General features: G+C 41.8%; 4 protein-coding genes across 4 annotated transcripts; 2 read left to right on the top strand and 2 right to left on the bottom strand.

The window, feature by feature from the left end:
- Positions 1 to 3076: 3076 nt before the first annotated feature.
- On the bottom strand, positions 3077 to 6302 carry ccdc122 (coiled-coil domain containing 122; the record flags this gene model as incomplete). Its single annotated transcript, XM_079581740.1, has 7 exons — positions 3077 to 3193; positions 3416 to 3489; positions 4550 to 4666; positions 4745 to 4825; positions 4959 to 5276; positions 5945 to 6057; positions 6287 to 6302. 7 exons carry the CDS (start codon positions 6300 to 6302, stop codon positions 3109 to 3111), a joined length of 804 nt encoding a protein of 267 aa, XP_079437866.1. The 3' UTR covers positions 3077 to 3108.
- Positions 6303 to 6560: 258 nt separating this feature from the next.
- On the top strand, positions 6561 to 10274 carry mtrf1 (mitochondrial translational release factor 1). Its single transcript, XM_079581562.1, has 9 exons — positions 6561 to 7055; positions 7132 to 7229; positions 8280 to 8361; positions 8431 to 8538; positions 8611 to 8783; positions 8848 to 8965; positions 9033 to 9169; positions 9584 to 9682; positions 9761 to 10274. Exons 1-9 carry the CDS (start codon positions 6707 to 6709, stop codon positions 9893 to 9895), a joined length of 1299 nt encoding a protein of 432 aa, XP_079437688.1. The 5' UTR covers positions 6561 to 6706; the 3' UTR covers positions 9896 to 10274.
- A 285-nt stretch (positions 10275 to 10559) lies between these two features.
- On the bottom strand, positions 10560 to 14814 carry wbp4 (WW domain binding protein 4; the record flags this gene model as incomplete). Its single annotated transcript, XM_079581741.1, has 10 exons — positions 10560 to 10767; positions 10862 to 11070; positions 11148 to 11353; positions 11431 to 11506; positions 11903 to 11973; positions 12061 to 12354; positions 12800 to 12929; positions 13111 to 13173; positions 13436 to 13508; positions 14708 to 14814. The coding sequence occupies 10 exons, from the start codon at positions 14812 to 14814 to the stop codon at positions 10560 to 10562; spliced, it is 1437 nt and encodes a 478-aa protein (XP_079437867.1).
- On the top strand, positions 14688 to 27119 carry LOC306982107 (glycerol kinase). The gene is made up of 21 exons (XM_079581905.1): positions 14688 to 14905; positions 16084 to 16157; positions 16226 to 16332; positions 18416 to 18493; positions 18569 to 18648; positions 19561 to 19698; positions 19937 to 20046; positions 20133 to 20199; positions 21023 to 21040; positions 22553 to 22588; positions 22662 to 22729; positions 22801 to 22843; positions 23084 to 23164; positions 23368 to 23446; positions 24381 to 24477; positions 24577 to 24661; positions 24733 to 24853; positions 25354 to 25497; positions 25565 to 25651; positions 26140 to 26226; positions 26866 to 27119. Exons 1-21 carry the CDS (start codon positions 14813 to 14815, stop codon positions 26874 to 26876), a joined length of 1704 nt encoding a protein of 567 aa, XP_079438031.1. The 5' UTR covers positions 14688 to 14812; the 3' UTR covers positions 26877 to 27119.
- The last annotated feature ends 10 nt before the right edge of the window (positions 27120 to 27129 follow it).

Consider the following 27129-nt stretch of genomic DNA (forward strand, 5'->3'; position numbering starts at 1 on the left):
TTTTAGAGGCAGTTGTGGTGAACAGGTTTGAGCTCATTCAGGACTAGAGGAGCTCAGAATGGGAACTATCAGATCCCGAAACGAAACACTTCATTTGGACAATCAGCTTTCTCTGGACAAGGCACTAAAGCCTGGAACTGTTTACCCACTGACCTGAAGGGAGAGTCAAACTGGGTCCTTTTCGAACACAAACTTAAAGACTTTTTAATCAGAGGTCAGAAATGTGACCATGACCATGACATGTAAAGACCCAACTGGGGACGGACATTGGGAATGTTGTAGTATGTAACATGAGTTTATGTGACATACTTGTCCCTATTCAAATAAACTTAAATAAAATAAAATAAAAAATTCCTTAGGACATTGCTGGAACATGTAGGGGGAGGAAAATACATAATTTTAACATTTAAACGCTATATAGTCCCTTTAAACAAAAGTCTGGGCTTAGATTTCACACATTCTCATCCGAGAGAATGGATCCTGACATAGAAAAAGTGAGCTGTGTTGATTTGTATAAGCCCCACATTTGTTCCGTTTGGTGAATATTTTGCTCTAAACTGGTGCCACCGAGACATGAGTGGCTTTACTACACCCCGGCTCGTATTAAACACACGGTGCACTTAACAGTGACACAAATGTGGCGACAGACTCACGTCCCTCGTGGGCAGTGAGTGATGGCGGGGGGACATACGGCGGGCATGCTCTAGTGGGTTCGCACTTCAGGTGAAAGACACAGAGCTCAGACTTACCATAATTATAGTAGCAGGAAATTGTTCACTTTGTGCAATAATGTTGAAACATATATCATCCTGAACACAGCACAACCTCCAAGTGATATCAGTCAAACTATCTATGGCATCCAGTTCATCTTACAGTCCAATGGAGTCACTAAATAAGACAATTGTAATCATTCTGCCTGCAAAAAGCTTTTATTTTAAGTTCATATCAAAATGAGTAAAGCTAACCGTTTAACTCCACAGACTACACTCTCCGAGCCCAAGGCATGATCGCTGTAATATCTTCTGCTTTTACGTAACTGTCCTGACCACTCAGACGGCAGAACGCGAATAACCCACTGAGGCGTGCGCAGCTAACAGGCAAACCCAGCCAAACGCCGCGCCAAAACCCCGGGCCCGCTTGGACAAAGACGCTCCGCTCGCTGACGCACTTTGGGTGAAAAAGCTCCGGGATGCTCATTCAGGGCCGTGAATCGGTTCGGTGTTTGTGGACGGAGGAGCACAGGCACGCCCTTGTTAGCCGCCCAGCGCAAGTGTCCCCTCGCAGAATGTCAACGCGGCCAGTGGAGCAGAAGCTGGAACACTGTGTCCCGCAGCAGCAGAGAGAGACACTTTGCTGAAGGAATGTACTCCAGTATTGTTCACAGACACTCGAGTATTGGTAAAGTATCATGGGGAGGAGTAGGAGGTAACTGTTCAAGTAAGAGAAAATGCAAAAGATTGGCATAAGCAGGACTGAAGACAACGGGCTGCACAACATATCGCATAAAAAATATCGCATTGCTATATTTGGTGATGCAATGTCCGATCAACACTCCACTGGACATATAAATGTGTGGAAGTTCAGTTTTAGTTAAAGGCACTCTGCGTAACATTTTGGAATTATACAAAACATGCTACTCATAACAAGTTATTCACAGAAAAGGCTTCTTGTAGGTCGGTGGTTAATTAAATTCATTTAAATCTCATATTTGGCTGCCTTTTGTCGACATCTCCATGTACAGTCAAGTCGTAGGAGCAAAGAAACATGTTTGTTGTCAATGTTTTTTTTCCAACAATAACAATATCTGTAATAAAATCAATGCTTGCATCTTCTTCTATTTATGGGGTGAAATGCTACGCGGTGTGGCTTTAAACATTTCCTAATTTAATTCAATTTTTGTCTCGTTTTGGTCCTGGTGTGGTGTTTTTAAGTCCACTTTGGGCACAATTTGCTGAAATACGAGTTACTTGCGACTTGTGTTTAATTAGAATGGAACATATTGTGTTGAAATGAAGCTTCAGTGCGAATTCAGCCTGGATGGCGCACCTGCATCGCCTAATCAACGCCAGCCTTTACCAATCACAATCACGTCAGCCAATCCTCGCAGATGCACAGGCCGCTTCAGCCACTCATTGCCCAGGATCCCCTTCTTAAGCCTCCCGGTCAACCACTCGGCCGTGCTGTGACCCTCCTCCACCCCTCCTCCTCCGCCAGGCCTCTCCTCGGTGTCGTCAACTGGCCGCCCCAGGTCTCGTCCTACCACCACCACCAAGGAGGATTCCGGCTATTTTCCATATTCCACATCATCACTGCAATCTTCCGAGCTCAAATCAAGATTCACGTTCAATAAAACTAACGCAATCTGTCTCGGAGTCTTTTCAGGTTGAAATGGTTTCGTGAAATATTGCAGTGATATCACAATTTTGCAAGTTATTTGAATATGGTGCTATAAAGGAGGACTAAACCAGGACTAAAAAAGGACCGAAGCAGGACTACTGTTAACGGATGAATATTTGGACAAAAGAAGTGTTATCAAAAACACCAGAGAGGGGAAGTATGTTGTTGGAAGTGTACCCTGTCTTAGAAGTACAATATGTTCCTCCTGTACAATCGCCCAGGGGTTTACACTGCAGCACTTATGTATTCCTGAAAGTCTCTCCTGCTCTTCTCACCCTTTCACGGAACACCATCCTGTCTAATAAAGGCTCCGGGCCAAAACTAAAGTACAGTATGTTCAAAAAGTTACCCCCGCATATGCAACCTGCTAATATGGTCTCACTAACCAGCCACAAAAATACATCCCCCAGTCTCCGAAATGTGAAATATCAGTTTAAATCTGGAGACAAATGTGCGATGGTTGGTCAAAAATCTCGGTTTAAGATGTAGCCACAGATTATTTGTCAAAGGGAACACATATTGCAAACAAACAAAGGAAAGGCCTTTGTGTAAAATGTGGAAGATGCAACAAAGATGTCACAAACTTTGCTGCCCCCTGTTGGCCTCAAACAGCAACTGTTCATCCCCGCCTGTTACACAACCAGAAGGGCTAAGTAAGGCTTTTTATGCGTAAATGAAATCCCTACGTGTAAAACAAGCCGGACGTGCCGTTCATTTGGGAGCTGGGGAGGTGTCCAGTTGTCTCTTGAGCTCGGAGATCTGTGTCTCCATGTGGTGGACATCAGCGGACATCTGCCTGCGAGTGCACACACAAAGAGCTTTTATTTTCTTCTCCTTCAAGCAAAACAGATGCACAAGTGAAAATAATCAGTAGATGGGTGATGGGTCACAATAGGTGTTCAAAATAGATTACTATATCGACTAATCGTTCGATAAATGACAGATAGACAATAGATTTTTCGTCATATTGTCGTCATATGTTTTTTCAACTGTGGTGTAATGTGAAAGAGCTCGTTACCTGTGAGACATTTGTGCTTTGCTCAGTTGGCAATGGAGACGCTTCAATATGGCCTCGTAACGTCTGTTCTGAATCTGCAAAGTACAAGGGAAAATAGTCGATACCTGTGTACATTTTGGAATTCTGCAGAGGGGCATCAAATACAGTAAGATAAGTAAGATAGTCTCAATAAAGGCTGCACTAATTGAGCCTGAACTGAATGTCGACAAACTGTTTGCTATTTCAATCGAGTGTCTGGATCGTAATTTTTATAAAATCGTAAATATATTTGCAAAATCACTGAGGTTTTCCATCTGACGGAGATTTACTCATTTTTTCCCGAACACAGCCTCAAAGAAAAACGTAAAAGAACCCAATAATGTGCAAAAGTTTAGTTTTACTCCTGATTGACCTGTTTCTGTTTCATTTTAGCCTTTGTTTTGGTAATGACTTCATTTTCAGGAAAAAACCAAAAAAACTTTTTGTACATTTTTGTTTAGTCTATTGGCAATACTTAAGAGCAAAACGCCGGATTTCTGTGCAGAGTTCAGTTGATTTAATCATTTATCATATATTTCTTTCAAAAAATATCAGGAAAATTTGAATTAGGGTTTGGCCCTGGCCCGCAACCCACTAAAAATGGTCCCCTTTGGATCCCGACCCACCAGTGGCAAGAAAAATGTGTGCTACATCATATTGTTTTATTGTAGCATGTGTGTGCTATTTGACCAGGGTGCCAATATTCGTTCGTAATGAGGTTTATTGGATTTGTTTTTTCCTTTGTTTTTTTAAGAATTATATCAGCTAATGTCCCCCATTTCCCACGGAGTGACCCCTACAGCGGGACTAAAGACACATACATACATCCAGATGGAGCTCACAAACCCCATTACTTCTGATAAAGGGGTACGTGGCTCCTAAAGGTTGAGAACCACTGGTGAAAGTATAAAAAATATATATAAAAAAAGTCTCCAATTGCTGTGTGTATCCTTTGATTCACCTTTGGATCCAGAGCGCTGCCTCATCGGCTTTTGGGTGTGCGTGTCTTTTTCTTTTTAAGTTGCCATGTGTCTATCTCAGTCCGATGGAAGACCTTCAGCTAACATTATAATGACGATAACATGGTGCGCTCCTAATATTAGCTAATACCCAGACCTCTATGTCTTTCTTAATCTGCACGTGCGTCTCCATTTCCTTTTGCAGTTTACTTCTTTTCTCCGCGATGGCCTTTTTCTTCGCAATGATCTGCGCCTTCAAATCACTGGTTTCCTTCTGTGGGGAAAAAAAACAAACCACAGAGAACATTATATCTCAATTAAAAATCCAATACATCACGACATGCATTCATACCTTTGCCATCTGCGCAAACTTTCCACTGGGGTTCTCCAAATCTTCCTTCAGCTCCTCTTTCTTCTGCTGAAGCCTCCTGACCTGCATTTGGACAACTATGTGAAGAAAGTTGATTGAATGTAATAGAGAAGAAGTGAAAAGCAAGTGCTGGTATTGGGGAAATCGCCACAAGAGGGCAGGCTTTATCCACAACCTCCTACATCTAGCACCTGACCTGAGCTCTCTTCTCCTGCAGCTCTTTATGGGCCTGTGTCTGACCGAGCGCGGACGCCACAGCAGCTCTGTGTTCCTCCATCTTGGCCCGGTAAGCGGCGAACCCAGCCAGGGCGGTGGAGGCCTTCTCCCGCTCCACTTTGATGAGGCTCTCCAGCTCGGAGTTGTCCACAGCGATGGCCGTGCTGCGGTCCAACAGCACCTGTGTCTGGTGCTCCACATGCTCCACGTCGCTCTCTAAAACCAGGAGCGTCCTCACTTTGGAGCGCAGGTCGATCTCGGTCTGAGTGCATTTGGTCTGTACTTCAGTCAGTGTGGCCTGCAAAGCAGAGTTGGAAAGTAACCAAGTCAACACACATTTTAAAGTACTCAGTTATATGTTGAACGCAGGAGTTTTGTCAAGGATCAGTCTGGGGACGCGCTGTGAACCTGAAAACCACAGTACATTTGTTCTGATCACACACCAATAACAAAGACTGAACAAAGACTGAACACAGCCAGCGGCTCATTCAGTCTCTTCTCAAAAACAGCACAAGTCCTTATCAAAATAATGAACGTAATCTGTGTTATATACTGTTACTGTATTATTACTATTACATTTGAAAGGGGATACTTTCATACTTTTTTACTTGAATATTCATCTGATCATTCACTAAAGTCCTTTCTTTGCTCCTGTATTAGTGTTCAGCCTGATCATCCTCCCATGAAGATCGCTGGATCTCTTGTCTGCTGGACACAATCTAATCTTTCACAGTAATCTTCCATTTTTGCAAATACAAGTTTCATAAAAGTAAAAATGACCAAATTGACACTATTTTTTGTAAAGTAGGAAAAGTTCCCCTGCACAGAGCAAGTTGTGCGACCTTAAATGGGAGACACTATGAGGTGCAACAGCCATAATAATGCAAACATGGGGGAGGATGAGAATATTATGCAGAATGCATTGCATTAGTATTACAAATTACAATTAATGATGAAAATATAAACCTGCAGGGACTGTAGAGTCCTTTCTTTGTCTTTCAATGCTTCTGTTTGGGCAAGACTATGTTGGCTGACGTCCTCCACCGCTTTGGATAAAGTAAAGTCAGGGTCATGGGCTCCTGAGAACACAGACCAAAGTTAGGACAATAACCAATGAATATAACCAACACTTATTGTTCCTAATGACAGGCGGGTCAAGCTAGCCAGAAATGCTAACAAAACATTAGCTTTATAATTTATACTTCGAATATAACACATTTTATGAAAAATAATGGCTAGCTAAATATCCGTAGCACACTTGTATTTTAAAACAAATAGGCGAACTAAATATTACATTATGTTACTAACCATTGTCCAGTGACATTTTGTTAAAAAACACTTTACAACCACGTTGGCAAAGTTTGTCTGCGAGCCGTCTGTCTGTTCGCGCTTATTTTTGTATTATTTATTTTTAAACAATGTTTTTCTTATTTTTCTTATTTTGTAGAACTAACTTGAGGGCAACGTTAAATAAGTTTTTATTGAATGCGGTAAATAATCTTAAATGTCACTTTCTAACTAAACTTTTGCGTTGACGTCCCGGCCTGACTAACTATACTACATTACCCATAAACCAATGCGTCAAATGTGCTTCCTGGTCAATGCCGGTCACGTGGGTGTCATGGCAAAACACATAACAAGAGAAGTCTTTTCTGCGTGACTCAAGCCGTTTAACTGAGTATTTTATTCCATTTTACACCTTCCTCGGCTGATAATCAATGCAGTCAGATGCTGGTCACTCGGTGCGCTCGGTTGAACACTTTGTGTAGAAGTTTGACTGCGAGAGGAGAAGGATGGAGGTCAGTGGTGCCTTCTGGACCTTGGCGGTGCACACCGTGGCGCTCCTGTCACAGAGCTGTGGGAGACCTGCACAGCGATGCTTCTGTGCAGAGGTACATCCAGCAGCTCATGGAGGACTTCACCAAGCTGGACCAGAGGCTGCAGCACGCGTGTCTGAGCGAGGCCGACAGGAGAGCCATTCTCAAGAAGCACACCGAGCTCCTGCCACTGGTCAGTGTGTGCCAGAGGATTGAGCAGGCTGTGGAAGACCACCAGGAAGTGCTGTCTCTTTTACAAGGTGAGTTCATTTTCATAGAGGTTTGACAAAAATGTTATAGCAATACAGCAGTGGCATGGTTGTTTGTGTGAACTAGGTTCTGCTGGGACCAAAGATGAAGATGAGCAGTTGACCCGTCTGCTGAAGGAGGAGGAGACTCAGCTGTCCCAGAAGATCTTAGATTTGAGAAAAGAAGTAAGTTTTGTCACTGAGAATTTCTGAACATTATGGGTGAGCAATATCTACAAAAAACAAGAAAGAATTCCAATAGAATAATCCCAATTTCAATATAATTTCATCCATGTAGACTACACAGAAAGCAAAATATTGGCTTTAGGAGGTAATAAAGCTGATCTGCTTCTTTTAAGAGTTCCCACTTCACTGTGATTGGTAAAGAAATGTTATTACTACATTGTTTTATCGTAAATAAAAATAACAATGATGGTGGGAAAACAGAACTGCAAAGAAGAATGGAAAGCAGCTCATAGTTCATCCTGATCGCTCATATAAACAGGGGCGGACTGGTCATATGTCCATTCTGGAAGCGCACAGAAGGGCCACTGGCTCTAGGGCCACCGGTCTGGCCTCTCACTTTACCTTACCCTTCCCCCCGGGCGAAACCGAGCTTTACCCAAATCTAAAAGCTTAAAAGAAAAGCATCCAAAAACAAAAATGTGCTGGAAAAGCAACAAAAAAAGGGACAAAAACACAACAAAATGTGACGAAAACGTGACGACAAAGCGATGAAAAAACTACAATAACATGAAAAAAAAAAACGAACAAGAGACGAAAACACAACGAAAAAGTGACAAAAAAGTGACGAAAACACGGCAAAAAGCCACAAAAAGTAATGAAAAAGCAACAAAAGCATGACAAAAATGCAGCAACAACGTGACAAAAAGTTACTATAAAGTTATTATCACTTTTCTAGATTTGAGCTTTCAAATGAGGCGCTACAGTGTTGCTCTCCAGTCAAGAAGCCTTTGGATTTGGGTAAAGCCAAACTGGAGAAAATGCTGTCGGTTAAGGCGGGTGGTAAGAGGTTAACGTATGTATTTGTGTCGCATCTACGCTTATTTGGGCCAGACTGGCCAGAGTCCAGGGCTGTTTTTCAGTCCCAGTCCGCCCCTGCATATCAATGTGACCATCATGACTCAACTGTATGTCATCACATCACCCAGTCATACTTAATATATTATTTATTAAAAATACCTATCTGAAGATACCATTTGTCTTTTTCCTCAGATGGTAAAGACCGTAGTTCCCACTGACCCTCTGGACTCCAGTAATGTTTTCTTGGAGGTTGTGTCGGGGCGCACCACTGGAGGCAAGTGAAGATCCAGGATTCATCTGGGAATGTAGCACATGCGTCCACTGACTTGCCTTTGTCCTTCAGGAGACATCTGTCAGCAGTTCACCAGCGAAATGTTCGACATGTACCAGGGCTACGCCAGTTACAAAAACTGGGACTTTGAGCTCTTTAACTACACACCCTCAGACTATGGTGAAGGCTCTATAAAATAATGCAATACTATCCATTTTGTTGTGTATATGTTAACTGAAGTCTGTTCTGAAGGCGGCCTGCATCACGCGGCGGTCAGAGTAGCCGGGGAGGGCGTGTACAGACATCTGAAACACGAGGGGGGCACACACCGGGTGCAGAGGATCCCTGAGGTGGGCCTGTCGTCCAGGATGCAGCGGATCCACACAGGGACCATGACCGTCATCATCTTACCACAGCCACAGGAGGTGTGTACCATACAACATCCAAGCGTGTGCTGAATACATATTTGAACAAGTCACCGTGTTACAGTTGAACATCACTGTGGACCAGAAGGATCTTCGCATCGACACGTTCAGGGCCCGAGGGGCTGGGGGTCAGAGTGTTAACACCACAGACAGCGCTGTGCGGATTGTGCACCTCCCCACAGGTAAAGCTCACACAGCATCAGGAGTTTGTAAGGTTGTTTGAAATAACCACTGAACTGTTGTTTGAAGGGATCTCAGCAGAGTGTCAGCAGAGCCGCTCGCAGCTGCAGAACAGAGACACTGCTCTGCGCATGTTAAAGGCACGGCTGTACCAGAGCCAGGCGGGGAAAGAGACTGAGCTGCGGCACACTGCCAGGAAACAGCAGGTACTTGGAAGAAAACTCATGCCATTGTCATAGGGGAAACAAACAAGCCCCCTTTCCCCATAGATACAGACAGCAACGTGTCAAACAAGGGGGCGTGGTCTAGCCGAGGGGGGACGATAAACATATTTATCAACACCAATAAAGTCAAGGATGTTTTTTCATGGCAAAACCCCCCCAAAAAAACAGCACTTGTTGCTAACGTTAGCATATGTAGCATGAAGCTTCACATAGTTTCCTGGTTAGCATTGTCCGTATTTTAAGAATTCATGGGTTGATGAACCACTTTGCTCCTCTCCATGTTTCTGTATCTTCATGTAGTAAAAAAATCTAATCATAATTCAGCGTTTGTTAAAGTAATGGTTAAACATGTTGAGTCATCACTGGTTCTCTAACTGCATGTTGCCGTTTTCACAGGTGGGAAGCCGGTCTCAGTCTGACAGGATTCGCACGTATAACTTCAGCCAGGATCGAGTCACAGATCACAGGACGGGCTACACGGTCAGGGACATAAAGGTCTGTTTATTCACATGGCCGCCTCAAACAACAGAACTAATGGGTTTGAGCTCAACTGCACTGCCTGGTCTGTTTTAGGAGTTCATGAAAGGAGAAGAGGCTCTCGATGACCTGATTGTGAATGTCCTGGAACAGGCGGAAGTAGATGCTCTGTTGGACTTGGTGGATGAGAGCATGAAAACAACAAAGTGTGAAAACGCCACTGAAAAATAGCTTTATATCATATTGATATTTGGAAGATGCACAAAAACGTTAAAGTGTGTACTGTAATAAAATATTTTACTTTGTTTAACTTTATTTGTTTTGCAGCGTTTTGAGACTTAGCTGTGATTGGATCAAGCATACCTCGTATTAGCCAATCAGCATTAAATACCACAATCCTTTTCCTGAACTACAACTGGAGCCTTTCCATATTGATGGTACTGTGTTCATGAATTTGCCCTGTAATATCCATCTGGCTTTTGCAGATAATCTCTCAAAAAAAAAGAAGGTTAATGAACTTTTACAATCTGATTTATAAAAAAACAAACAACAGAGGTCGAAAATGCAGGTTTTACACATAACATGAACCTAGGAAGTTGTTTGCCAAGAATATTGTACTGTCCAAATAATTGCAACCTTTACAATTTGATAGTTCATGGTTGTTTAAGTCAAGCCCTGGTTCCGACTCTTAAAGCTGCAATTCCAATTAGCGCTGACGACAGTGGTTATCGGCTTCTGTTGATGATTGTGGAGGTTTTTTTTGTATCTAGTCACATACAAACACATTGAAAAACTTGCGATTCGTAAAACATCCAATTTGTTGTGTCCAAAGAGGTAAAAGTTTCCAAACGAGTGTGCACTTTCCATGTGCTAAAGTTCCCTAAACACTGGCGCGTCAGTCGTCCTCGTCTCTCTGCCGCAAGCTTCTGGATTTGCCGTTCTGCGTCTTCTTCTTCTTAAACGACACGGGGCCGCTGCTGCCGACGCCGTCTCCCAGAGAGGTGATCACGCGCGTCTTAAACTTGTGCTTGGGCTCCGGAGGAAGTTCCAAAACCGTGTCCTCCACGGCCTGGACCTGCGGGAGCTGCCAGTCCACGCTTGTACTGAGGAGAGAGCAAAAAGTTCAAGTTAAAGTTTTTATTACTCAGCATAAAACATTCACATTTGTTAATACATTGAAGAAGAAGAATGACTTACTATGGATCCTTCTGCACTTTGATGCGCTCCCAGGTGCCATAGGGGTTGCGGGGCCGGAACCTTCCGGCGGGAGTCTCGTCCTCCTTCTCTTCCTTCATTTCTGATTCAGTTGTTCCGCTCTCCTCGCTCTGGTCCTTCTCCCCTTCTTCAGGAATGTCCTCGGCAGCTTCTGAAGTCTCCTCAGAAGAATCAGCCTCTGCCTTCCTCTTCCTCTGCAACCACAAATCAAGAGGATTATGGTCACTTTCTCTTTACCACCGTGGGTAAATCAAGCTCAGTTTGGTACCCTGAATTGGACTTTGGGGACTGTGGGGTGTTGGCCTTCATCTTCAGTGGTTCCAGTCGATGGCTGCTCACTCGTGGCCTCTTCCTCCGCCTCCTCTGCCGCTGCTTCCTCCTCCTTCTCTGTGTTTGGCGGCTCCCCCTGACCCTCTCCCTGCTCGCTGGGCACTGCTTTGGGGATATAATCTGCAGGCTTTTCCCAACTGGATGCTAAGTTATTACAAATATATATAAAAAAAAAAAATCAGGGATGAATCATGCCACTGTGAAAATATCCTCCACCTTACCTCTTGTCACAGTGTTGTAGTAATACGTGTGTCCTTCTGGGCTGACCGCTTCCATCCAGGCACAAACAGTAGAGATCTGAAGAGAAAGTTCCATTTACACCTTCTTAGTGTTAGCCTTTTTCTATTATTTACAAAGACGTGATGATTTTGACTTTTTGGCAGGATTTACATGAAAAAAAAACTATGGTTAACTTGATAAATGTCGCTCAACGTCTATAAAAGTGCCCTGCTCCAGTGTAAAGAGACAAAAAAGAGCTAACAAACATCACACAGAAAAGTGACAAGCACGAGTTACTTAGTACTGCTTTAACCTATTGTACGTGTTTTTAGTGGTAGAGGAAACCAGAGTACCCAGAAGAAACCTATGCAGACCCCGTCCCTGGTGGGAATCGAACCCAGACCCTTTAGCTGTGAAGCACACGCGCTAACCCCTTTGAAAGTGGTTTAAATGATTGTCAGAGGAAAAGCGTACCTCAGTGGTCCCTGGTGGTGGTGGTGCGTCATTAATTCCTTTGAATCCCTGTGGTTTGTCCCACCGAGACTCTGTTGTGGTCCACACAGCACAAATGTGTGATCAAACATGTCCGCCGTGTTCAAACTGTGTTACAAATATTCCTGAAATACACTTACCGCCGGAGAGTCTGTTGTAGTAGTATATGTGCCCGTCGGTGGACATCGCCTCCACCCACAGCGCAGGCTCAGTGCGCTGCGGAACATGCTGCGGAATATGCTGCGGGTGCGGTAGATGCGGTGGATACTGCGGATGCGGTGGAAGCTCAACCGGCGGTTTGGGCTCCGGGGGCTTCGGCTTTGGCCCCTGCTTTGGCCCCTGCTTGTTCGTCTGCGGCTGTTTCTGAGGCTGCTCCGTTGGTTCAGGTTGGTATGTGGGCGTTGTGGATGTCGGGTCAACCTCTGGGCCAAACGCTGGAAGAAAACACGGGGGGGCTTATTTCGAAAATGAGTTTAGTTCACTGTAAACGAAGTACAGATAAAGTACTGGGACCAAAACAACAACTCCTCCTCCTCCTCCTCCTCCTCCTCCTCCTCCTCCTCCTCCTCCTCCTCCTCCTCCTCCTCCTCCTCCTCCTCCTCCTCCTCCTCCTCCTCCTCCTCCTCCTCCTCCTCCTCCTCCCATCTCAGTCTATCCACTATGGTTGGGATTCTTACGTAGATTTTTGACTGACTTAACTTCTTAGATCGATTGGTGAAATAGTGGTTTCTCAGAGGAAAAGCTTGACATGTTTTCAAATGTAGTACTCTTGTATTGGTTGAGCAAACTTTAAATTCTGTTATCGTCACAGGCCTATCACTGATTCCCTTTAGCTCCTTTGTGGGACGATGTAAAATGGTAAAAACCACCCGCACGTACATGTACTCCCCTGTATCCCCATCCGTTTCAGGTCTTCCTCATAGGCTTTCGCCGCGGCTTCCTCCATCGCCGCAAACTGTTTACACATCTTCTTTTCTTGCTTGGCCTTCTGGACGCTCTTCTTTTTAATCTGCGGGAGGAAGACAGACCAAGGCGGGTAAACAGGAGCTTCAGTACCCGATAACTGCGAGACAAAACTACACCAAGAAGTAGTCAATTCAACAAGTTAAAGTAAACGTCACTGAGTCCTGCCTGTGCTGGGTTTTAACTGTTTGTGACATGAAGTGCAGGTGTATAAGAACATTTAATACCTCTGCAATTTTGGCTGCAACATTCTCCTTGTGATTCTTCCCTCTCTCGTGGAAATCGACGCTCTGCGGACCAAAAGGAAAAGAACAGATTAAGGAACCATTTGTGCCACTTTTTAGATGCTGCCTAGGAACTATCTTTTGAGCATTAAGGAATCAGCCCATGTTTCTTCGAACTTATAACAAATAAGTACAGGCAGGTAAGTTAACACAAAAGTCAGCTCTTTAATTATCATAAAGTCACCGACAATGCAAATCCCGAGCGGGTTATCAAAAATAAATCATTTATGTATTTAAAACTCATCTTTAATCTTTAGTGTTTACTCACGGGCTTGTTGTCCGCGATCCAGCACTTGCAGTACTGGCAGAACTTCCTCGGTTGTGATTTCCAGTAATCAGCCCTGAAAAAGGATGGAAGATATTTGTGAATTTTGTGGTCAGCACGCAGCCTAGAGCACAAACTCAATGTACTTTGACTAAAACGTTTACAATGGGTTATTACATTTTATAAAAAGCGATGAAGGACAAGCCAAAGCGTAACAATATTTGGATAAATTAGTCAGAAGAAAACCCCTTCAAAGCATTTAGGAACTGCACGACAACAAAGTCCACTGGCGATGACGTCACTATTAAGCGACGTGAGCAAAATTGTTTATGTTTTTTTATTTTTTATTAAAACCATTAAATGCTACAAAATACAATTCCCCCCCCCCCCCCCCCCCCGCCCCCCCATAAGAAAATGTATAAATTTATTTTAGACACAAACTTATTCTGGGATATTTTCGCCCTCTTCCGGGTAATTGATAGAACACAACGACCGCAAAAAACACTGAAATCTTGATGGCAAATGGGAAACAGTATTGAAAAACCTTGAAATGTCCGTTGTGATCTTTGTGTACAAATGTAAATCTAAATGTGATCTCTGACTTTTTAATTTCCTTTAAAGTGCCTCAGTTTTTTTTTTCTTTGTTTTTTTTTGTAAGACTCAAGACTCAAAACTAGCTGTTCTGTGTTAATGGACATTCACTGGAGAATAAAAACAGATTAACTGCTGAGCTCTTCCCAAAAGATGGTGAGAAAGACTGTTGTGGAGCGGAGGGAGCTGCGCGGGAGGAAGAGGAGGTCGAGCTGAACAGTGCAGGACACCACGCTCTGAGGCAGGAGGAGCTTCACCGTTTCAGAGGACATTCTTCTTTTCTTTTTCATTTATTTATTGATTAGAAAACAGTAGTAATGTCTTCACGCTTTTTTCCCCCTATGTGAGCAACTGCCTTGAGCCTAATTTAACGGTTTTAAATATGTGCTTTACGTTTGTAGAAATACTAAACTTTTGACGAGCTTTTACATCGTCCCATATGGTCTAGCGGTTAGGATTCCTGGTTTTCACCCAGGCGGCCCGGGTTCGACTCCCGGTATGGGAACGTATCTTTTTCAGTCTTATTTCGGCAGTTGTCAATGTAACGGTTTTTTTTCCCCCAGCATCACATCCAGAGATTCATTTTCAATTTTTTAACAACACGAAAAGGCGACGAGCTGAAAAACGAATCTCGCATTGCGTCATCAGTGGGAGACGGTGACGACTGAGCTGTGCGTCAAAAACCGGTTGACCTGCGGTTTATATCCTGAGCCTCCGCGGCCGGTGCTCCCCGGTTTGAGCCCAGGTTTGGAGTCCCCTGCGGCCGGTGCCAGAGCTCCAGAGCTGCCCATGAACGGGACCATGGCTGCGTCCTCACACCGGGTACAGCTGGGGCCGCTGGTCGCCGCCATCGACCAGGGCACAAGCTCCACTCGCTTCTTGGTAAGACTTGACAGGGCGGGGGTCTGATGAAGGCTATTCAACACATTTCATTATGCTTTTTAAGATCCATGTTTGTAATGACATAGTAATATCCTCCTACAGGGGTTGAGAATGTCCACATTTCTCGTAGGAAACAATAAATTGCCTAAACTCTTTGAATGTTGATGTTTTTTGCAGAAGGACTTTTTGATATAGAAATCTTACCTTTTAATTTAATGATGCAAGTTTTTCTTCCGTTCAGCTCACGCATATTTAAAGGGATATTTCAGGATTCTTGACATAGGGCTTCATTTCCTAGTTATCCAGAGTGTTGTTGATTTCTGGAGATATTTTTTTCCTTAAATTCACGCAGTTCTTATATTTGAAGAGCTTCGTGGCGCTAGGCTAGTGCATTTCTATGGTATCAGCTAGCCTGCATTTAAAAACAGTCGGACCCGCTCCACAGGGCACCTGAGGCAAATCACTTATAACACCAGACTAACCATATAAATCATTATAAATATTTTGCATTTAAAAGACCTTATATTTGAGCAGCACCAACTTCGTGGGTGTAACCTACGCAGTGGCGGAGTGATCTGCGAGAAACTAGTCCCTCAAAATGCAGTAATTCATGTGATTCAGCTCTTTTTCAAACATGATTCTATCGACACAGACATTTATGTGGTAAGTCTGGCGTTATAAGTGATTTGCCTCAGGTGCGCTGTGGCTGTGTTTAATGCAGGCTAGCTGATACCATAGAAATGCACTAGCCTAGCGCCACTAAGCTCTTCAAATAGAAGAACTGCATGAATTTAAGAAAGAAATATCTCCAGAAATCAACTACATTCTGGATAACTAGGAAATGAAGCCCTATGTCAAAAATCCTGAAATATCCCTTTAAAGCATTAGTGTGTGTCTTACAATCTTACTCCCATAACCTTTTGGAAGTTCACGTTAAGGGTTGAGTTAACCTAGTGCTAGTGCTGTGATATATTTATAAGTGAGAGAATGGCTGCAGTCATAGGTGAGAGCAGTGAGTGCACAGCTGTTGTGCCTTCAGCCACCTTTGTGCACCCGGATGAGACATTTTCTCCTGACATTTTGGATTATTGCGCTTTATTTAGAACTAGTACTAATACCGATCTGCCTTTTTCTTTCATCATAACCACATTCTAATGCTGAGTTGTGTGTTTTTGTAGGTATTCAATTCCACTACTTCGGAGCTGCTCAGCCATCATCAAGTGGAGATTAAACAGAGCTTTCCCAAAGAAGGGTGAGCCGCAGAGCCGCCACGTCGAGCCGAATGTGCGACAACGTGTCTTTCATTGTTGTGTTTTGCAGCTGGGTGGAGGAAGACCCCAATGAGATCCTGCAGTCGGTGTACGAGTGCATGGAGCGGACCTGCGAGAAACTCACTCAGCTCAACATCGACATCTCAAACATTAAAGGTGCATCATCCCTAGACTAACAACGTTATTACTACAGAGAATGTCGCCTAAAAATATAATTATTACAGAGAATGTCGTCTAAAAACATAATATTTACAGAGAATGTCATCTAAAAACACAATATTTACAGAGAATGTCATCTAAAAACACAATATTTACAGAGAATGTCATCTAAAAACACAATATTTACAGAGAATGTCATCTAAAAACATAATTATTACAGAGAATGTCGTCTAAAAACACAATATTTACAGAGAATGTCATCTAAAAACATAATATTTACAGAGAATGTCATCTAAAAACACAATATTTACAGAGAATGTCATCTAAAAACACAATATTTACAGAGAATGTCATCTAAAAACACAATATTTACAGAGAATGTCATCTAAAAACACAATATTTACAGAGAATGTCGTCTAAAAACATAATTATTACAGAGAATGTCGTCTAAAAACAATATTTACAGAGAATGTCATCTAAAAACATAATATTTAAAGAGAATGTCATCTAAAAACATAATTATTACAGAGAATGTCGTCTAAAAACATAATTATTACTGAGAATGTCGTCTAAAAACATAATATTTACAGAGAATGTCATCTAAAAACATAATATTTAAAGAGAATGTCATCTAAAAACATAATTATTACAGAGAATGTCGTCTAAAAACAATATTTACAGAGAATGTCATCTAAAAACAATATTTACAGAGAATGTCATCTAAAAACATAATATTTACAGAGAATATCGTCTAAAAACATAATTATTACAGAGAATGTCATCTAAAAACATAATATTTACAGAGAATGTCATCTAAAAACATAATATTTAAAGAGAATGTCATCTAAAAACATAATTATTACAGAGAATGTCGTCTAAAAACATAATATTTACAGAGAATGTCATCTAAAAACATAATATTTACAGAGAATGTCATCTAAAAACATAATATTTAAAGAGAATGTCATCTAAAAACATAATATTTAAAGAGAATGTCATCTAAAAACATAATTATTACAGAGAATGTCATCTAAATACATAATATTTACAGAGAATGTCATCTAAAAACATAATATTTACAGAGAATGTCATCTAAAAACATAATATTTACAGAGAATATCGTCTAAAAACATAATTATTACAGAGAATGTCGTCTAAAAACATAATTATTACTGAGAATGTCGTCTAAAAACATAATATTTACAGAGAATGTCGTCTAAAAACATAATATTTACAGAGAATGTCGTCTAAAAACATAATTATTACTGAGAATGACGTCTAAAAACATAATATTTACAGAGAATGTCGTCTAAAAACATAATTATTACTGAGAATGTCGTCTAAAAACATAATATTTACAGAGAATGTCGTCTAAAAACATAATATTTACAGAGAATGTCATCTAAAAACATAATATTTACAGAGAATGTCGTCTAAAAACATATTTACAGAGAATGTCGTCTAAAAACATAATTATTACTGAGAATGTCGTCTAAAAACATAATATTTACAGAGAATGTCGTCTAAAAACATAATTATTACAGAGAATGTCATCTAAAAACATAATATTTACAGAGAATGTCATCTAAAAACATAATATTTACAGAGAATATCATCTAAAAACATAATATTTACAGAGAATGTCATCTAAAAACATAATATTTACAGAGAATATCATCTAAAAACATGATTACGACAGAGAATGTTACAATAAAACAGAATTATTACAGAGAATGTCATCTAAAAAGATAATATTTACAGAGAATGTCACCTCAAAACTGAAATATTACAGAGAATGATGCCGATATTTCTAATAAAGGACTGTAATATAATTTTAACTCTTGTGTTTAGGCTTGATTCTAATTGAGCAATGATGGTAATTAATTTCTCATTTATTTATCTAAAAAAAAAACTATATGTCTGATAGTTGTTGGAGGCTCGCCAATGACCTCCGAATAATCTGGCCCTGTAAAAATAATTGAATAGCCCTACCATGTACTTTTCCCACACACATACTGTCAGAAATGTGAATGGCCATGGCTCAGCTGTCCTTTACTGACCGCTTGTTTGAACTGCGCAGCTATCGGAGTGACCAATCAGAGGGAGACCACGATTGTTTGGGACAAAGACACTGGGGAGCCCCTCTACAATGCAGTCGGTAAGGACACGAGCCATTATTATTTCCACATTTATTGTAATAGATACATGTCTTAGGAATGTGGTATGGTTTTAGTTTGGCTGGACCTGCGGACTCAATCAACGGTAGAAAATCTGATCAGCAAAACTCCCGGAAGGAACAAGAATCATTTAAAGGTGACGTATTAAACTTGAATAGTAAGGCTGTAATGAATGATTATTATTGTTTAAAGTTGTTGTTGTTTTTTTGGCATTTTATCCAGATCTATGGGCCAGAAAGTGTTGACTAAATTAGCAGTTAATAATTGTATAGATCTACTTAAACACAGTAAATGTACTAACAGTAAACAGTAACACAAAGCAATAATTGGAACTGCAAGAATAATCACATCTATATCACCATTTGTCACAATTGGTGAATTTCTTGCTCAAATTTGCTCAGAATTGCTCAAATGTTTTTACTGTGTACATTTGTCAGGAATAGAAAATCTAGGTTAAAACAAATACTTCTTCAATCTTTTGCTCGATTGTTTGCCTGTTGTGTCCAGTTTGGTTTTGAGTGTCAACAATTTCCCTCATTCCTCTGTTTGATTGAATGTTTACAATTCTTGTTAGGGCTGAACGACATGGACAAAATTTCATATCTCGATATTCATGCCAGATATCTCAGTATCGATACGATATAACTATGGGTTCGGTGAAAAACAAGCATTTTCAGAAATATATAATATATTTCAACATAATACAAAAGAGTGCAAGTCTATATCATTTATATCATTGCTTTTTCGATATTAATATCATGAATGTTGTTCATATCTCGATATCGATAACGATGTATCTTTCAGCCCTAATTTTTATGAAAGTAAAAATGTTTTTGCATTTGCAGCATCAAAAATATTGTACTTAGGCATTCATATTGCATTACAGAGGATTCAATTTGACTTGCTGCCGCCTGTGGAAACCCTGTTACAAAATATACATTCAATATACAATTCAATTTGATATTTATCGCTGTCTTAGCAATAGTTTGGTGAGAAATAGTGCTGCCAATCTGCCTTTGTTGACGGTGTTGCATTTCTAATGTTGCAGCATAAAACGGGCCTCCCCATCAGCACGTACTTCAGCGCAGTCAAGCTCCGCTGGCTCATGGACAACGTGGAGGAGGTGCAGCAGGCCGTGCTCTCTCACCGCGCCATGTTCGGCACCGTGGACTCGTGGCTCATCTGGGTAATACTCAAGTGTCAAACTTAATGCGCTAATTGTGTGCAGTTTTTTGTCATGTGGCAACAAAGCATTCTAGATATGGAGCTGGAATAAATAGAGGGCAGGTCAAAATTCTAAGTTTAGCGTCAATCTTTACCGTGACACAGACGCTACTGAAACTCGTAAACCAAGGCTAAGATGTGCAAAAACGGCTGTAAAATGTTGTAGTGTAGTAACGTCGAGCCCTCCCTGTGTGTCCCAGTGTTTGACGGGGGGGAAATCGGGCGGAGTCCACTGCACAGATGTGACCAATGCCAGTCGAACTATGCTGTTTAACATCCACTCCATGGACTGGGACCCGGAGCTGTGCGAGTAAGTCGCCATCTTTGCTCATTTAGATTTATTCTAAAGACAAGCACAGATGAAACGCCAGTGTAAATGTTGTTTGTCGTTGTCAGATACTTCGGTATTCCAATGGAGATCTTACCCAAAGTGCGAAGCTCTTCAGAAATCTATGGCCTTATGGTAAGAATGCTGTTTTGTTTGTATTGCTTAGGATACACACTATTGAAAATGTTCTATTTTTGTCATTTGTGATTAATGGAAGACTCGTTGTACAATATGAAGTAGGGCTGGGTACTGCTAAAAGTGACCTCTGTACAAAGACCTCCAGTACTTTGTAAAGCCAAAGCACTGTGTTTGCCCAAAGAAATTGTCTGTATACAACAGGCCCATTATACCCTTCTATGATTTTGAGTTGTTCGTGCTCTTGTCCAATCCAATCCACTTTATTTATATAGCACATTTTATAAACAAGTGTTTCCAAAGTGCTGCACATAAAATCGTCAATATAGGAATGAAAAATAAATAAATATAATGAAATCAAGTGAAACCAAACTATACATTCAGCTAAAACGATAAAATAAGATAAGATAAGATAAGAAAAAATTAAAAAAGTAAAAGAAAATGTGTCTCTTTCCCTAATACTGTATGCACAATAGGATAATCTTTCAGTCATGTCATTCTGACCATTAGCCTAGCTCCATATCTGCCGCATCAAATGATGGGACAAATTTTGCTACGGGGACAATAAAGGTCACCTTATTAAGACAAGCCTGATAGTGATTAGTATTATAGTAATGAATCAGTGTCAACAAGAGCCTCTTGATATAAACATATCCCAAAGATTCGGCTCCATTTAGAGAGTCATAAAGCTCACCACTACAGCTGTACCCAGCCCTGATCTGAAGCTGTTTTTACATGGTCTGTTTTGGACTTATGCATGACGGTTGTTAAAAAAAACATCTTAGGCATTTTCTGTGTGCCATTCTCTCTTCTTCTCTGGTAGAAAATATGCTCTAGTCGGGTAAGTAGCCGCAGCCATCTCTCTCCTCTTCATTCCTGTCCGCTAAAGTCAAGTCCCGCCTCTCCTTGGTCAGGCTAACACCACCGCATCAGTCAGCGCATTTTCAAGACTAACCCTTTTTATTCACAAAGGGAAGGGTGTGGCTTAAAGGGTTTTAACTACACTCAAAATAAAAAAGAGTAAATATACATAAATAAATGTTTTCATGAATTAACACTTACTTAAGCTTTTTATTGTTATTCTATGCTGATTAAAATATTGCAATTCTTAATTACCTTAAACAATTAGGTCAAATAACAGAGTATTTTGACAATACAACATACATGTTTTGAGTGTACTAGCAATTTGCTCCTAACCAGTAACACCACAACTAACCATTCTGACTAACTCATGAATTAGACAAGGTTGCCCAATTACTCTCCTTTTATTTGCTGCAACAAATAAACAATAGACCTGACAAACTGCAGCAACCCCAGATCAGGAGTTAGTTACATGGTACAGGAAGTACTTATAAAAAACTTTAATTATATGTATATTGTCTTTTTTTTTTTGGCTACTTTTTTCTTCTACTTGGGAAATGTTGTTTTAAAGCAACATAATACTTGAATAGATAAGTGCTTAAGCAAGGTAGCCCACTGCTTCTATGAGTGGTTAGCCTGGCTACTTTACTTTTGGTCACGGTGGTGATGATACTCCAGGATCAATTGTTTAGTAGGTTTTCTGGTGTGAGCAGTGAAAATATACAAGAAACTCTGAACACAATTGATCCTGGAGCATCATCAGTCGTACAGCCACTGGGTCATTCAAAGGTCAAACACAAACCCCGACGTTGTTGGAAATGTGCTAATGGACCCACATTGCTTGTGTTGTGGAATGCTGCGGACAAACACCTACGTCTTTACTCAAATCTCTTCACTCTTTCGCACTCCTTTGGTTCGCCAATATCACACACGTGGGAGTGAAGAGGTTTCGAAGGGTTTCCCTAAACATGTGTACATTACTGTGTTTTGTTTTGGACTCCGGTCACTGTTATTTGGCTTTGAACCGTCAAATAACAGACACGATCTGCCTATGGTGATTTTGGTGTTTGGTGTAAACATCAGTGTAGCCTGGCCAGTCAGTCCTTTTTTTCTTTTTGAACACAGGAGAATGCAGGTCAAGGCTGCATTATGTGAGAAAACAATTATTTTAACTTTGCCAAACCATTTCTACACTGCCCCTTCTATTGAATAACAAAGAAATATTGTAATATTGCAAGAGGAAAGGACTGGAGGCTCGGCTGGCCAGGCTAGTAATGGTCGCTTATAGTGCAGTATGTAGCCTTTTGACCAATCGTGTGCTGTTTGTCAACTTGCCTTACTTGCCTTACACACACTTCATTGAAAAGTTAAAAGGTTTTCTATTAAACAAAAAACAACAACCACATGAATATTAAAGACGAGAGCATCTAAAAACCACAACAGTATTCTAAATTTGTTTGGTAAGCATTCATTCATGTACCTTTTTCCACAGAAATCGGGAGGCCTGTCAGGAATTCCGATATCAGGGGTAAGAATCGACACAAGACAGTGTTTCGTTTGTTGTTGAACTATAAACCCATGTGTGATTCTTGGTGATGCAGTGCCTGGGGGATCAGTCCGCCGCACTGGTTGGACAAATGTGCTTCCAGGACGGTCAGGCCAAAAACACGTGAGTACCGGCGCTGCTGGACTGTGCGCCGCAGGTTTTCTCAGCTGAACTGTGTGTGGTTGTTGTTGTAGGTACGGGACTGGCTGCTTTCTGCTGCGGAACACCGGATCTAAGGTGAGCATCACAAATGACTGCTTTCACTGATGCACTCGAGCTGCTATGGCAACTCAACTATTAAGATTTCTTCTATTTTGTTCTAGAAATTGACTTTGATTGAAATGATGTTACTGTGACGTGATTGTATTGTATGTAAATAAGAACTACATGAAGTTACAGCAGATGAAGTACATAATGAATTTACCGAAGAGATTCTAAATGTGCTCCCCGGTACGTGTCGTGTGTGTGCTCTTTCAGCCCGTGATGTCTGACCACGGCCTGCTGACCACAGTGGCCTACAAGCTGGGCCGAGACAAACCTGCCTGCTACGCTCTGGAGGTACAGTCCAGTGTTTCACAACATGTTTGTAGAGCTATAAACCTGTGGGATAATAAAGTGGCACACAGACAGGACCAGTCAGTGGGCTGTGGGCCAACTACCAAACTCTGGGTCCCAAAGCTGCTCCATCTGAGAAGGACGGGTCTAAAGTGCAGGCGTTAGCAGGTTCTTGACAGCTTCATACATGATGCTACTTTGTGCAGGGCTCCGTGGCCATTGCTGGAGCTGTGGTGCGCTGGCTGCAGGATAACCTGGGCATCATTGGCTCCTCTGAAGAGCTTGGTATGTATGGCGTCTGTCACTAGATGGCAGCAAACATCTCCTTTTCTCTCAGTATATACTTTATATACAATAATAGGCATTACATAAAATATCCTTTGTCAGAATAATAAATCATAGACCTATTGCATATTATAATACAATAGTTCTACCTCTTAACGTCTATTACAGGTCTATGCATTTCTATTAACAAGGTTTAAATTTAGCTTTACATTTAAATTAAAAGGTTTTGGTGATATTTAGGCTAAAATGGTAATTAAAACAGACTCTTTTTTAAACAACTGAAAAGTAGCAGATATTGTTCAGCTCCATCTGATTGTAAAGCATATTCAGATTCCTTTATTATATTATGTTTAGGAGCTCTTAAAGTCATAAGCACTAGGAGCACATGGCTAATTATTCTACATAAATACATACAAGATCGCCGTCATCGCTGCTGTTTGATTTACTTCTGCCTGAGTCTGATTCTGTAAAAACGAAATGACGGCACTGTAAAGTAAGCAAGGAGCTTCTCTCTGACATTATTATGTTCTAAGCAGCTGCAGAGCGTGCTCGGCGAATGATCAAGATGCTGCCGTTAGCGGTAGTAGCTTAGCGATAGCATTAGCAGCGCTGCGGTAAGCCTACAGGCTGGAGCCGCTGCAGATTCACGACCATCTTTTAGTTTATCAGTCCCAATCCAGTCAATGAATCAAATCAAAGCAAATGAAATGAAAATCCCACTCTCATATACTGCAAAAAGCAGCTGAACAGAGGATGCACTTAGATGCAGCTGGATGCAATGACACATGTACGGCGACTATGAGAGGAGGCATTTTGGCCCGACAACTGCGCATCACTTTTCTAAACTGCACGGTTAACATAAGGACGCCATATTAAATTTGACGCCCTGTTGTTTACTTTTCTTTTGAATTACTCTCTGCGTGTTCTTGTGCAGAGAAGTTGGCGGCCTCCGTGGGCACATCTTACGGCTGTTATTTCGTCCCGGCCTTTTCGGGTCTGTACGCACCGTACTGGGAGCCCAGTGCCAGAGGGTGAGCCCACACTCTCCTCGATCACCTTTCACCTTTTGCTGGACTGCTGAGCCAACTTATTAGAATAGAAATGATGATGAGTTTCTTTCTGTTTGGCAGAATCATCTGCGGCTTGACGCAGTTCACGAACAAGAGTCACCTTGCTTTCGCGGCGCTGGAAGCAGTCTGTTTTCAAACCCGAGAGGCAAGTTATTTAAAGCAAATGTGCCAAATATTCTTTCATGCACTGACACTCCTTTTCCCGTTCTCCTCCAGATTTTAGACGCGATGAACCAGGACAGCGGTATCCCCCTCACGCAGCTGCAGGTGGACGGAGGAATGACGTCAAACCGGTTACTCATGCAGCTGCAGGCCGACATTCTGTGCATCCCTGTGGGTACGAGACACAAGTCAAATCTGAAAGAGAAAGCGTTTGGGCCCTGATCTCACCTGCTCCGGCACCTCAACTGGTTTGTGGTGGCCGCGCTTTGCATAGTTTTGCATAATCTGGAGGAGGCCGACTCTCAGGAGGAGCGCGGCCAGCTTTCACACTCCAAAATGAGCTCGCCACTTCCTCAAACGGTCCACGTTTTCTTATAGCGAAAACAAACAAGTGTCTCTCTTAGTTTCTCTTTCTCTCTGTCTGATGCTTGGGCTCACTGAAATATTCAAATGACCTGTAGCTAAAATCAACTGTTAATTTCAACTCAACTATGCAGCTGTTCCGTGTTGTAGTGTATTCAGTGTCACGACCTTCCAGCTGAGAACCACTGTTTAAAAAAAGGGACATGGTGAGACAACTGGGTCAGAACATCTCCAGGGCTTTTGTGGGGTGGTCAGTGTGATAAAAGCCTGAGAGCCTAACTTGTGTCCCTGCTGTGTGGCCTGCCTTGACAGTGAAGCCATCGATGCCCGAGACCACAGCGCTGGGGGCAGCCATGGCGGCCGGGGCGGCTGAGGGGGTGAGCGTGTGGAGCCTGCGCCCCGAGGACCTGAGCGAAGTCACCTCAGAGAAGTTCGAGCCACAGATCAACCCTGAAGGTACCCACATTTACCGTAAGGGCTCAGGGTACTCGAAACCGTGACTGACTGGAGGCGTTGGTTTCAGAGAGCGAGCTGAGGTACGCCCGCTGGAAGAAGGCCGTGCAGAGGTGTATGAACTGGGAGACCACCGAGCCGGTCGGCAACGGGAATGGTACGGCTGCGTCATCCTTTCACAAAGACTTGACAGTTGTTTATTTTGTCTGTGAAGTGGCCTGTGTCTGTCTAGTGTTCTTGTGGTTGTGTTGATACAGAGTTACTGAACCTTGTAAAACAAGTCTGTCTGTCTAGCAAAAATGACAAAAGTTACATAATCGAGAGAAAAAACCCCACAACCGTTACCATCTGCTATGTCTCATCACATTTTAGAGATCTCTTTTAAATTTCCTTTTCAGCAAACTCCCTCACTACAAATCATTTGAATAACTGTGAATTCAGTAGTGGCTAAAATGGCTTTGACCATTATTTTTGCATTAGGGAGCAGCCTTCGTACGACAGAATACACTTTTAGCCTTCATCAATGAATCTTCAAAGTAGGAATGTGTGGTACAAACGTAAATCGGATTTTTATACAGTTGTATTTCGGAGCACATGTGTAGGGTCTCTTGTCATCCATCTCTTCTTCTGTGTGGTGACCTCCAGGTGAACCCAGCATCTTCTGCAGTGTTCCACTGGGCTTCTACATCATGGGCAGCATGATCATGTTGGTGGGAGCCAAGTACCTGGCAGGTCAGACTCTGTCTTTGCACAATATCATGCTCTTACATAATATGTCCCCCTGATCAGGCAGTCAGGGTTAGGTTTAGGGTCAGGGGTTAGGGTTATGATTCACTCACATTGATCTATATATATAGAAACTAGTCTTGGCTTTCTAATGAGGTATCACACTGGCATATAACGTAATGTAATGTATATATGTAAGCTCTCCTGACAATACGCTTTGAGATTTGGATATGCAAAATTGCTAGCCCTAGCCCTTTACATTTTATCAAGAGTAGGGCTGCACAATTCTCCACAATCAAATCGAAATAGAAGAAGAAGAAGAGAAATAGCAGTTTTAATGATAGCAATTAGCAAACCACAAAGGCTGCAATTATTTGAAGTGATATATTTGCTTTGATATAATGTGCTCCATGTCTCCATCTCCGTACTTCTACGAACATCTGAAATCCAATCGCTAGCCTAATCCCCATTACGATGCATAGGAGAAAAGTTGCAATTAGGTCACAGTTTTCAAACTTGTGCAGCCCTAATGAAGCATAATCTATGATCTCCACATGGTGCCGAAGCCATAACAAAACACAATCTATAATCATTCGTCCTGCAGACTCGTCCAGATCCAGCTGAAGAGTATGTTTGTGTGTGCAGGTAACGACTAGACTGTGCCTACTGGAGGAAGAGGACGTCCAGTCGTGTCTCTGACATTCCACCTGCCCGACCCGACCGCCGAAGGACGCTCCGCACATCGCACTATCGGACAGTTTTAGTTAGACTTTGGAAAGCTTTTTGCTACTGAACTCAAAGGAAATCGGTACTTCTTAGTCGTAGTATCCATGCAGTATTGTTTGTACTTTTGTTCTGAGCCGGTTTGCTTGAAGTTTTTTTTTTTTTTTTTTTATATTCCTACTGCGC

The sequence above is a fragment of the Gobius niger genome (assembly GCF_951799975.1).
Source record: "Gobius niger genome assembly, chromosome: 23".
In the NCBI taxonomy this organism is placed as follows: domain Eukaryota; kingdom Metazoa; phylum Chordata; class Actinopteri; order Gobiiformes; family Gobiidae; genus Gobius; species Gobius niger.

Coding starts and splice junctions, on each gene's coding strand:
- mtrf1 (XM_079581562.1), top strand. CDS start 6,707: ATGCTGGTCACTCGGTGCGCTCGGTTGAACACTTTGTGTAGAAGTTTG. Junction 7,230..8,279: donor TCTTAGATTTGAGAAAAGAA/GTAAGTTTTGTC, acceptor CTTTTTCCTCAG/ATGGTAAAGACCGTAGTTCC. Junction 8,966..9,032: donor GATTGTGCACCTCCCCACAG/GTAAAGCTCACA, acceptor TGTTGTTTGAAG/GGATCTCAGCAGAGTGTCAG.
- LOC306982107 (XM_079581905.1), top strand. CDS start 14,813: ATGAACGGGACCATGGCTGCGTCCTCACACCGGGTACAGCTGGGGCCG. Junction 19,699..19,936: donor TGGACTCGTGGCTCATCTGG/GTAATACTCAAG, acceptor TGTGTGTCCCAG/TGTTTGACGGGGGGGAAATC. Junction 24,478..24,576: donor TGGGAGCCCAGTGCCAGAGG/GTGAGCCCACAC, acceptor TCTGTTTGGCAG/AATCATCTGCGGCTTGACGC.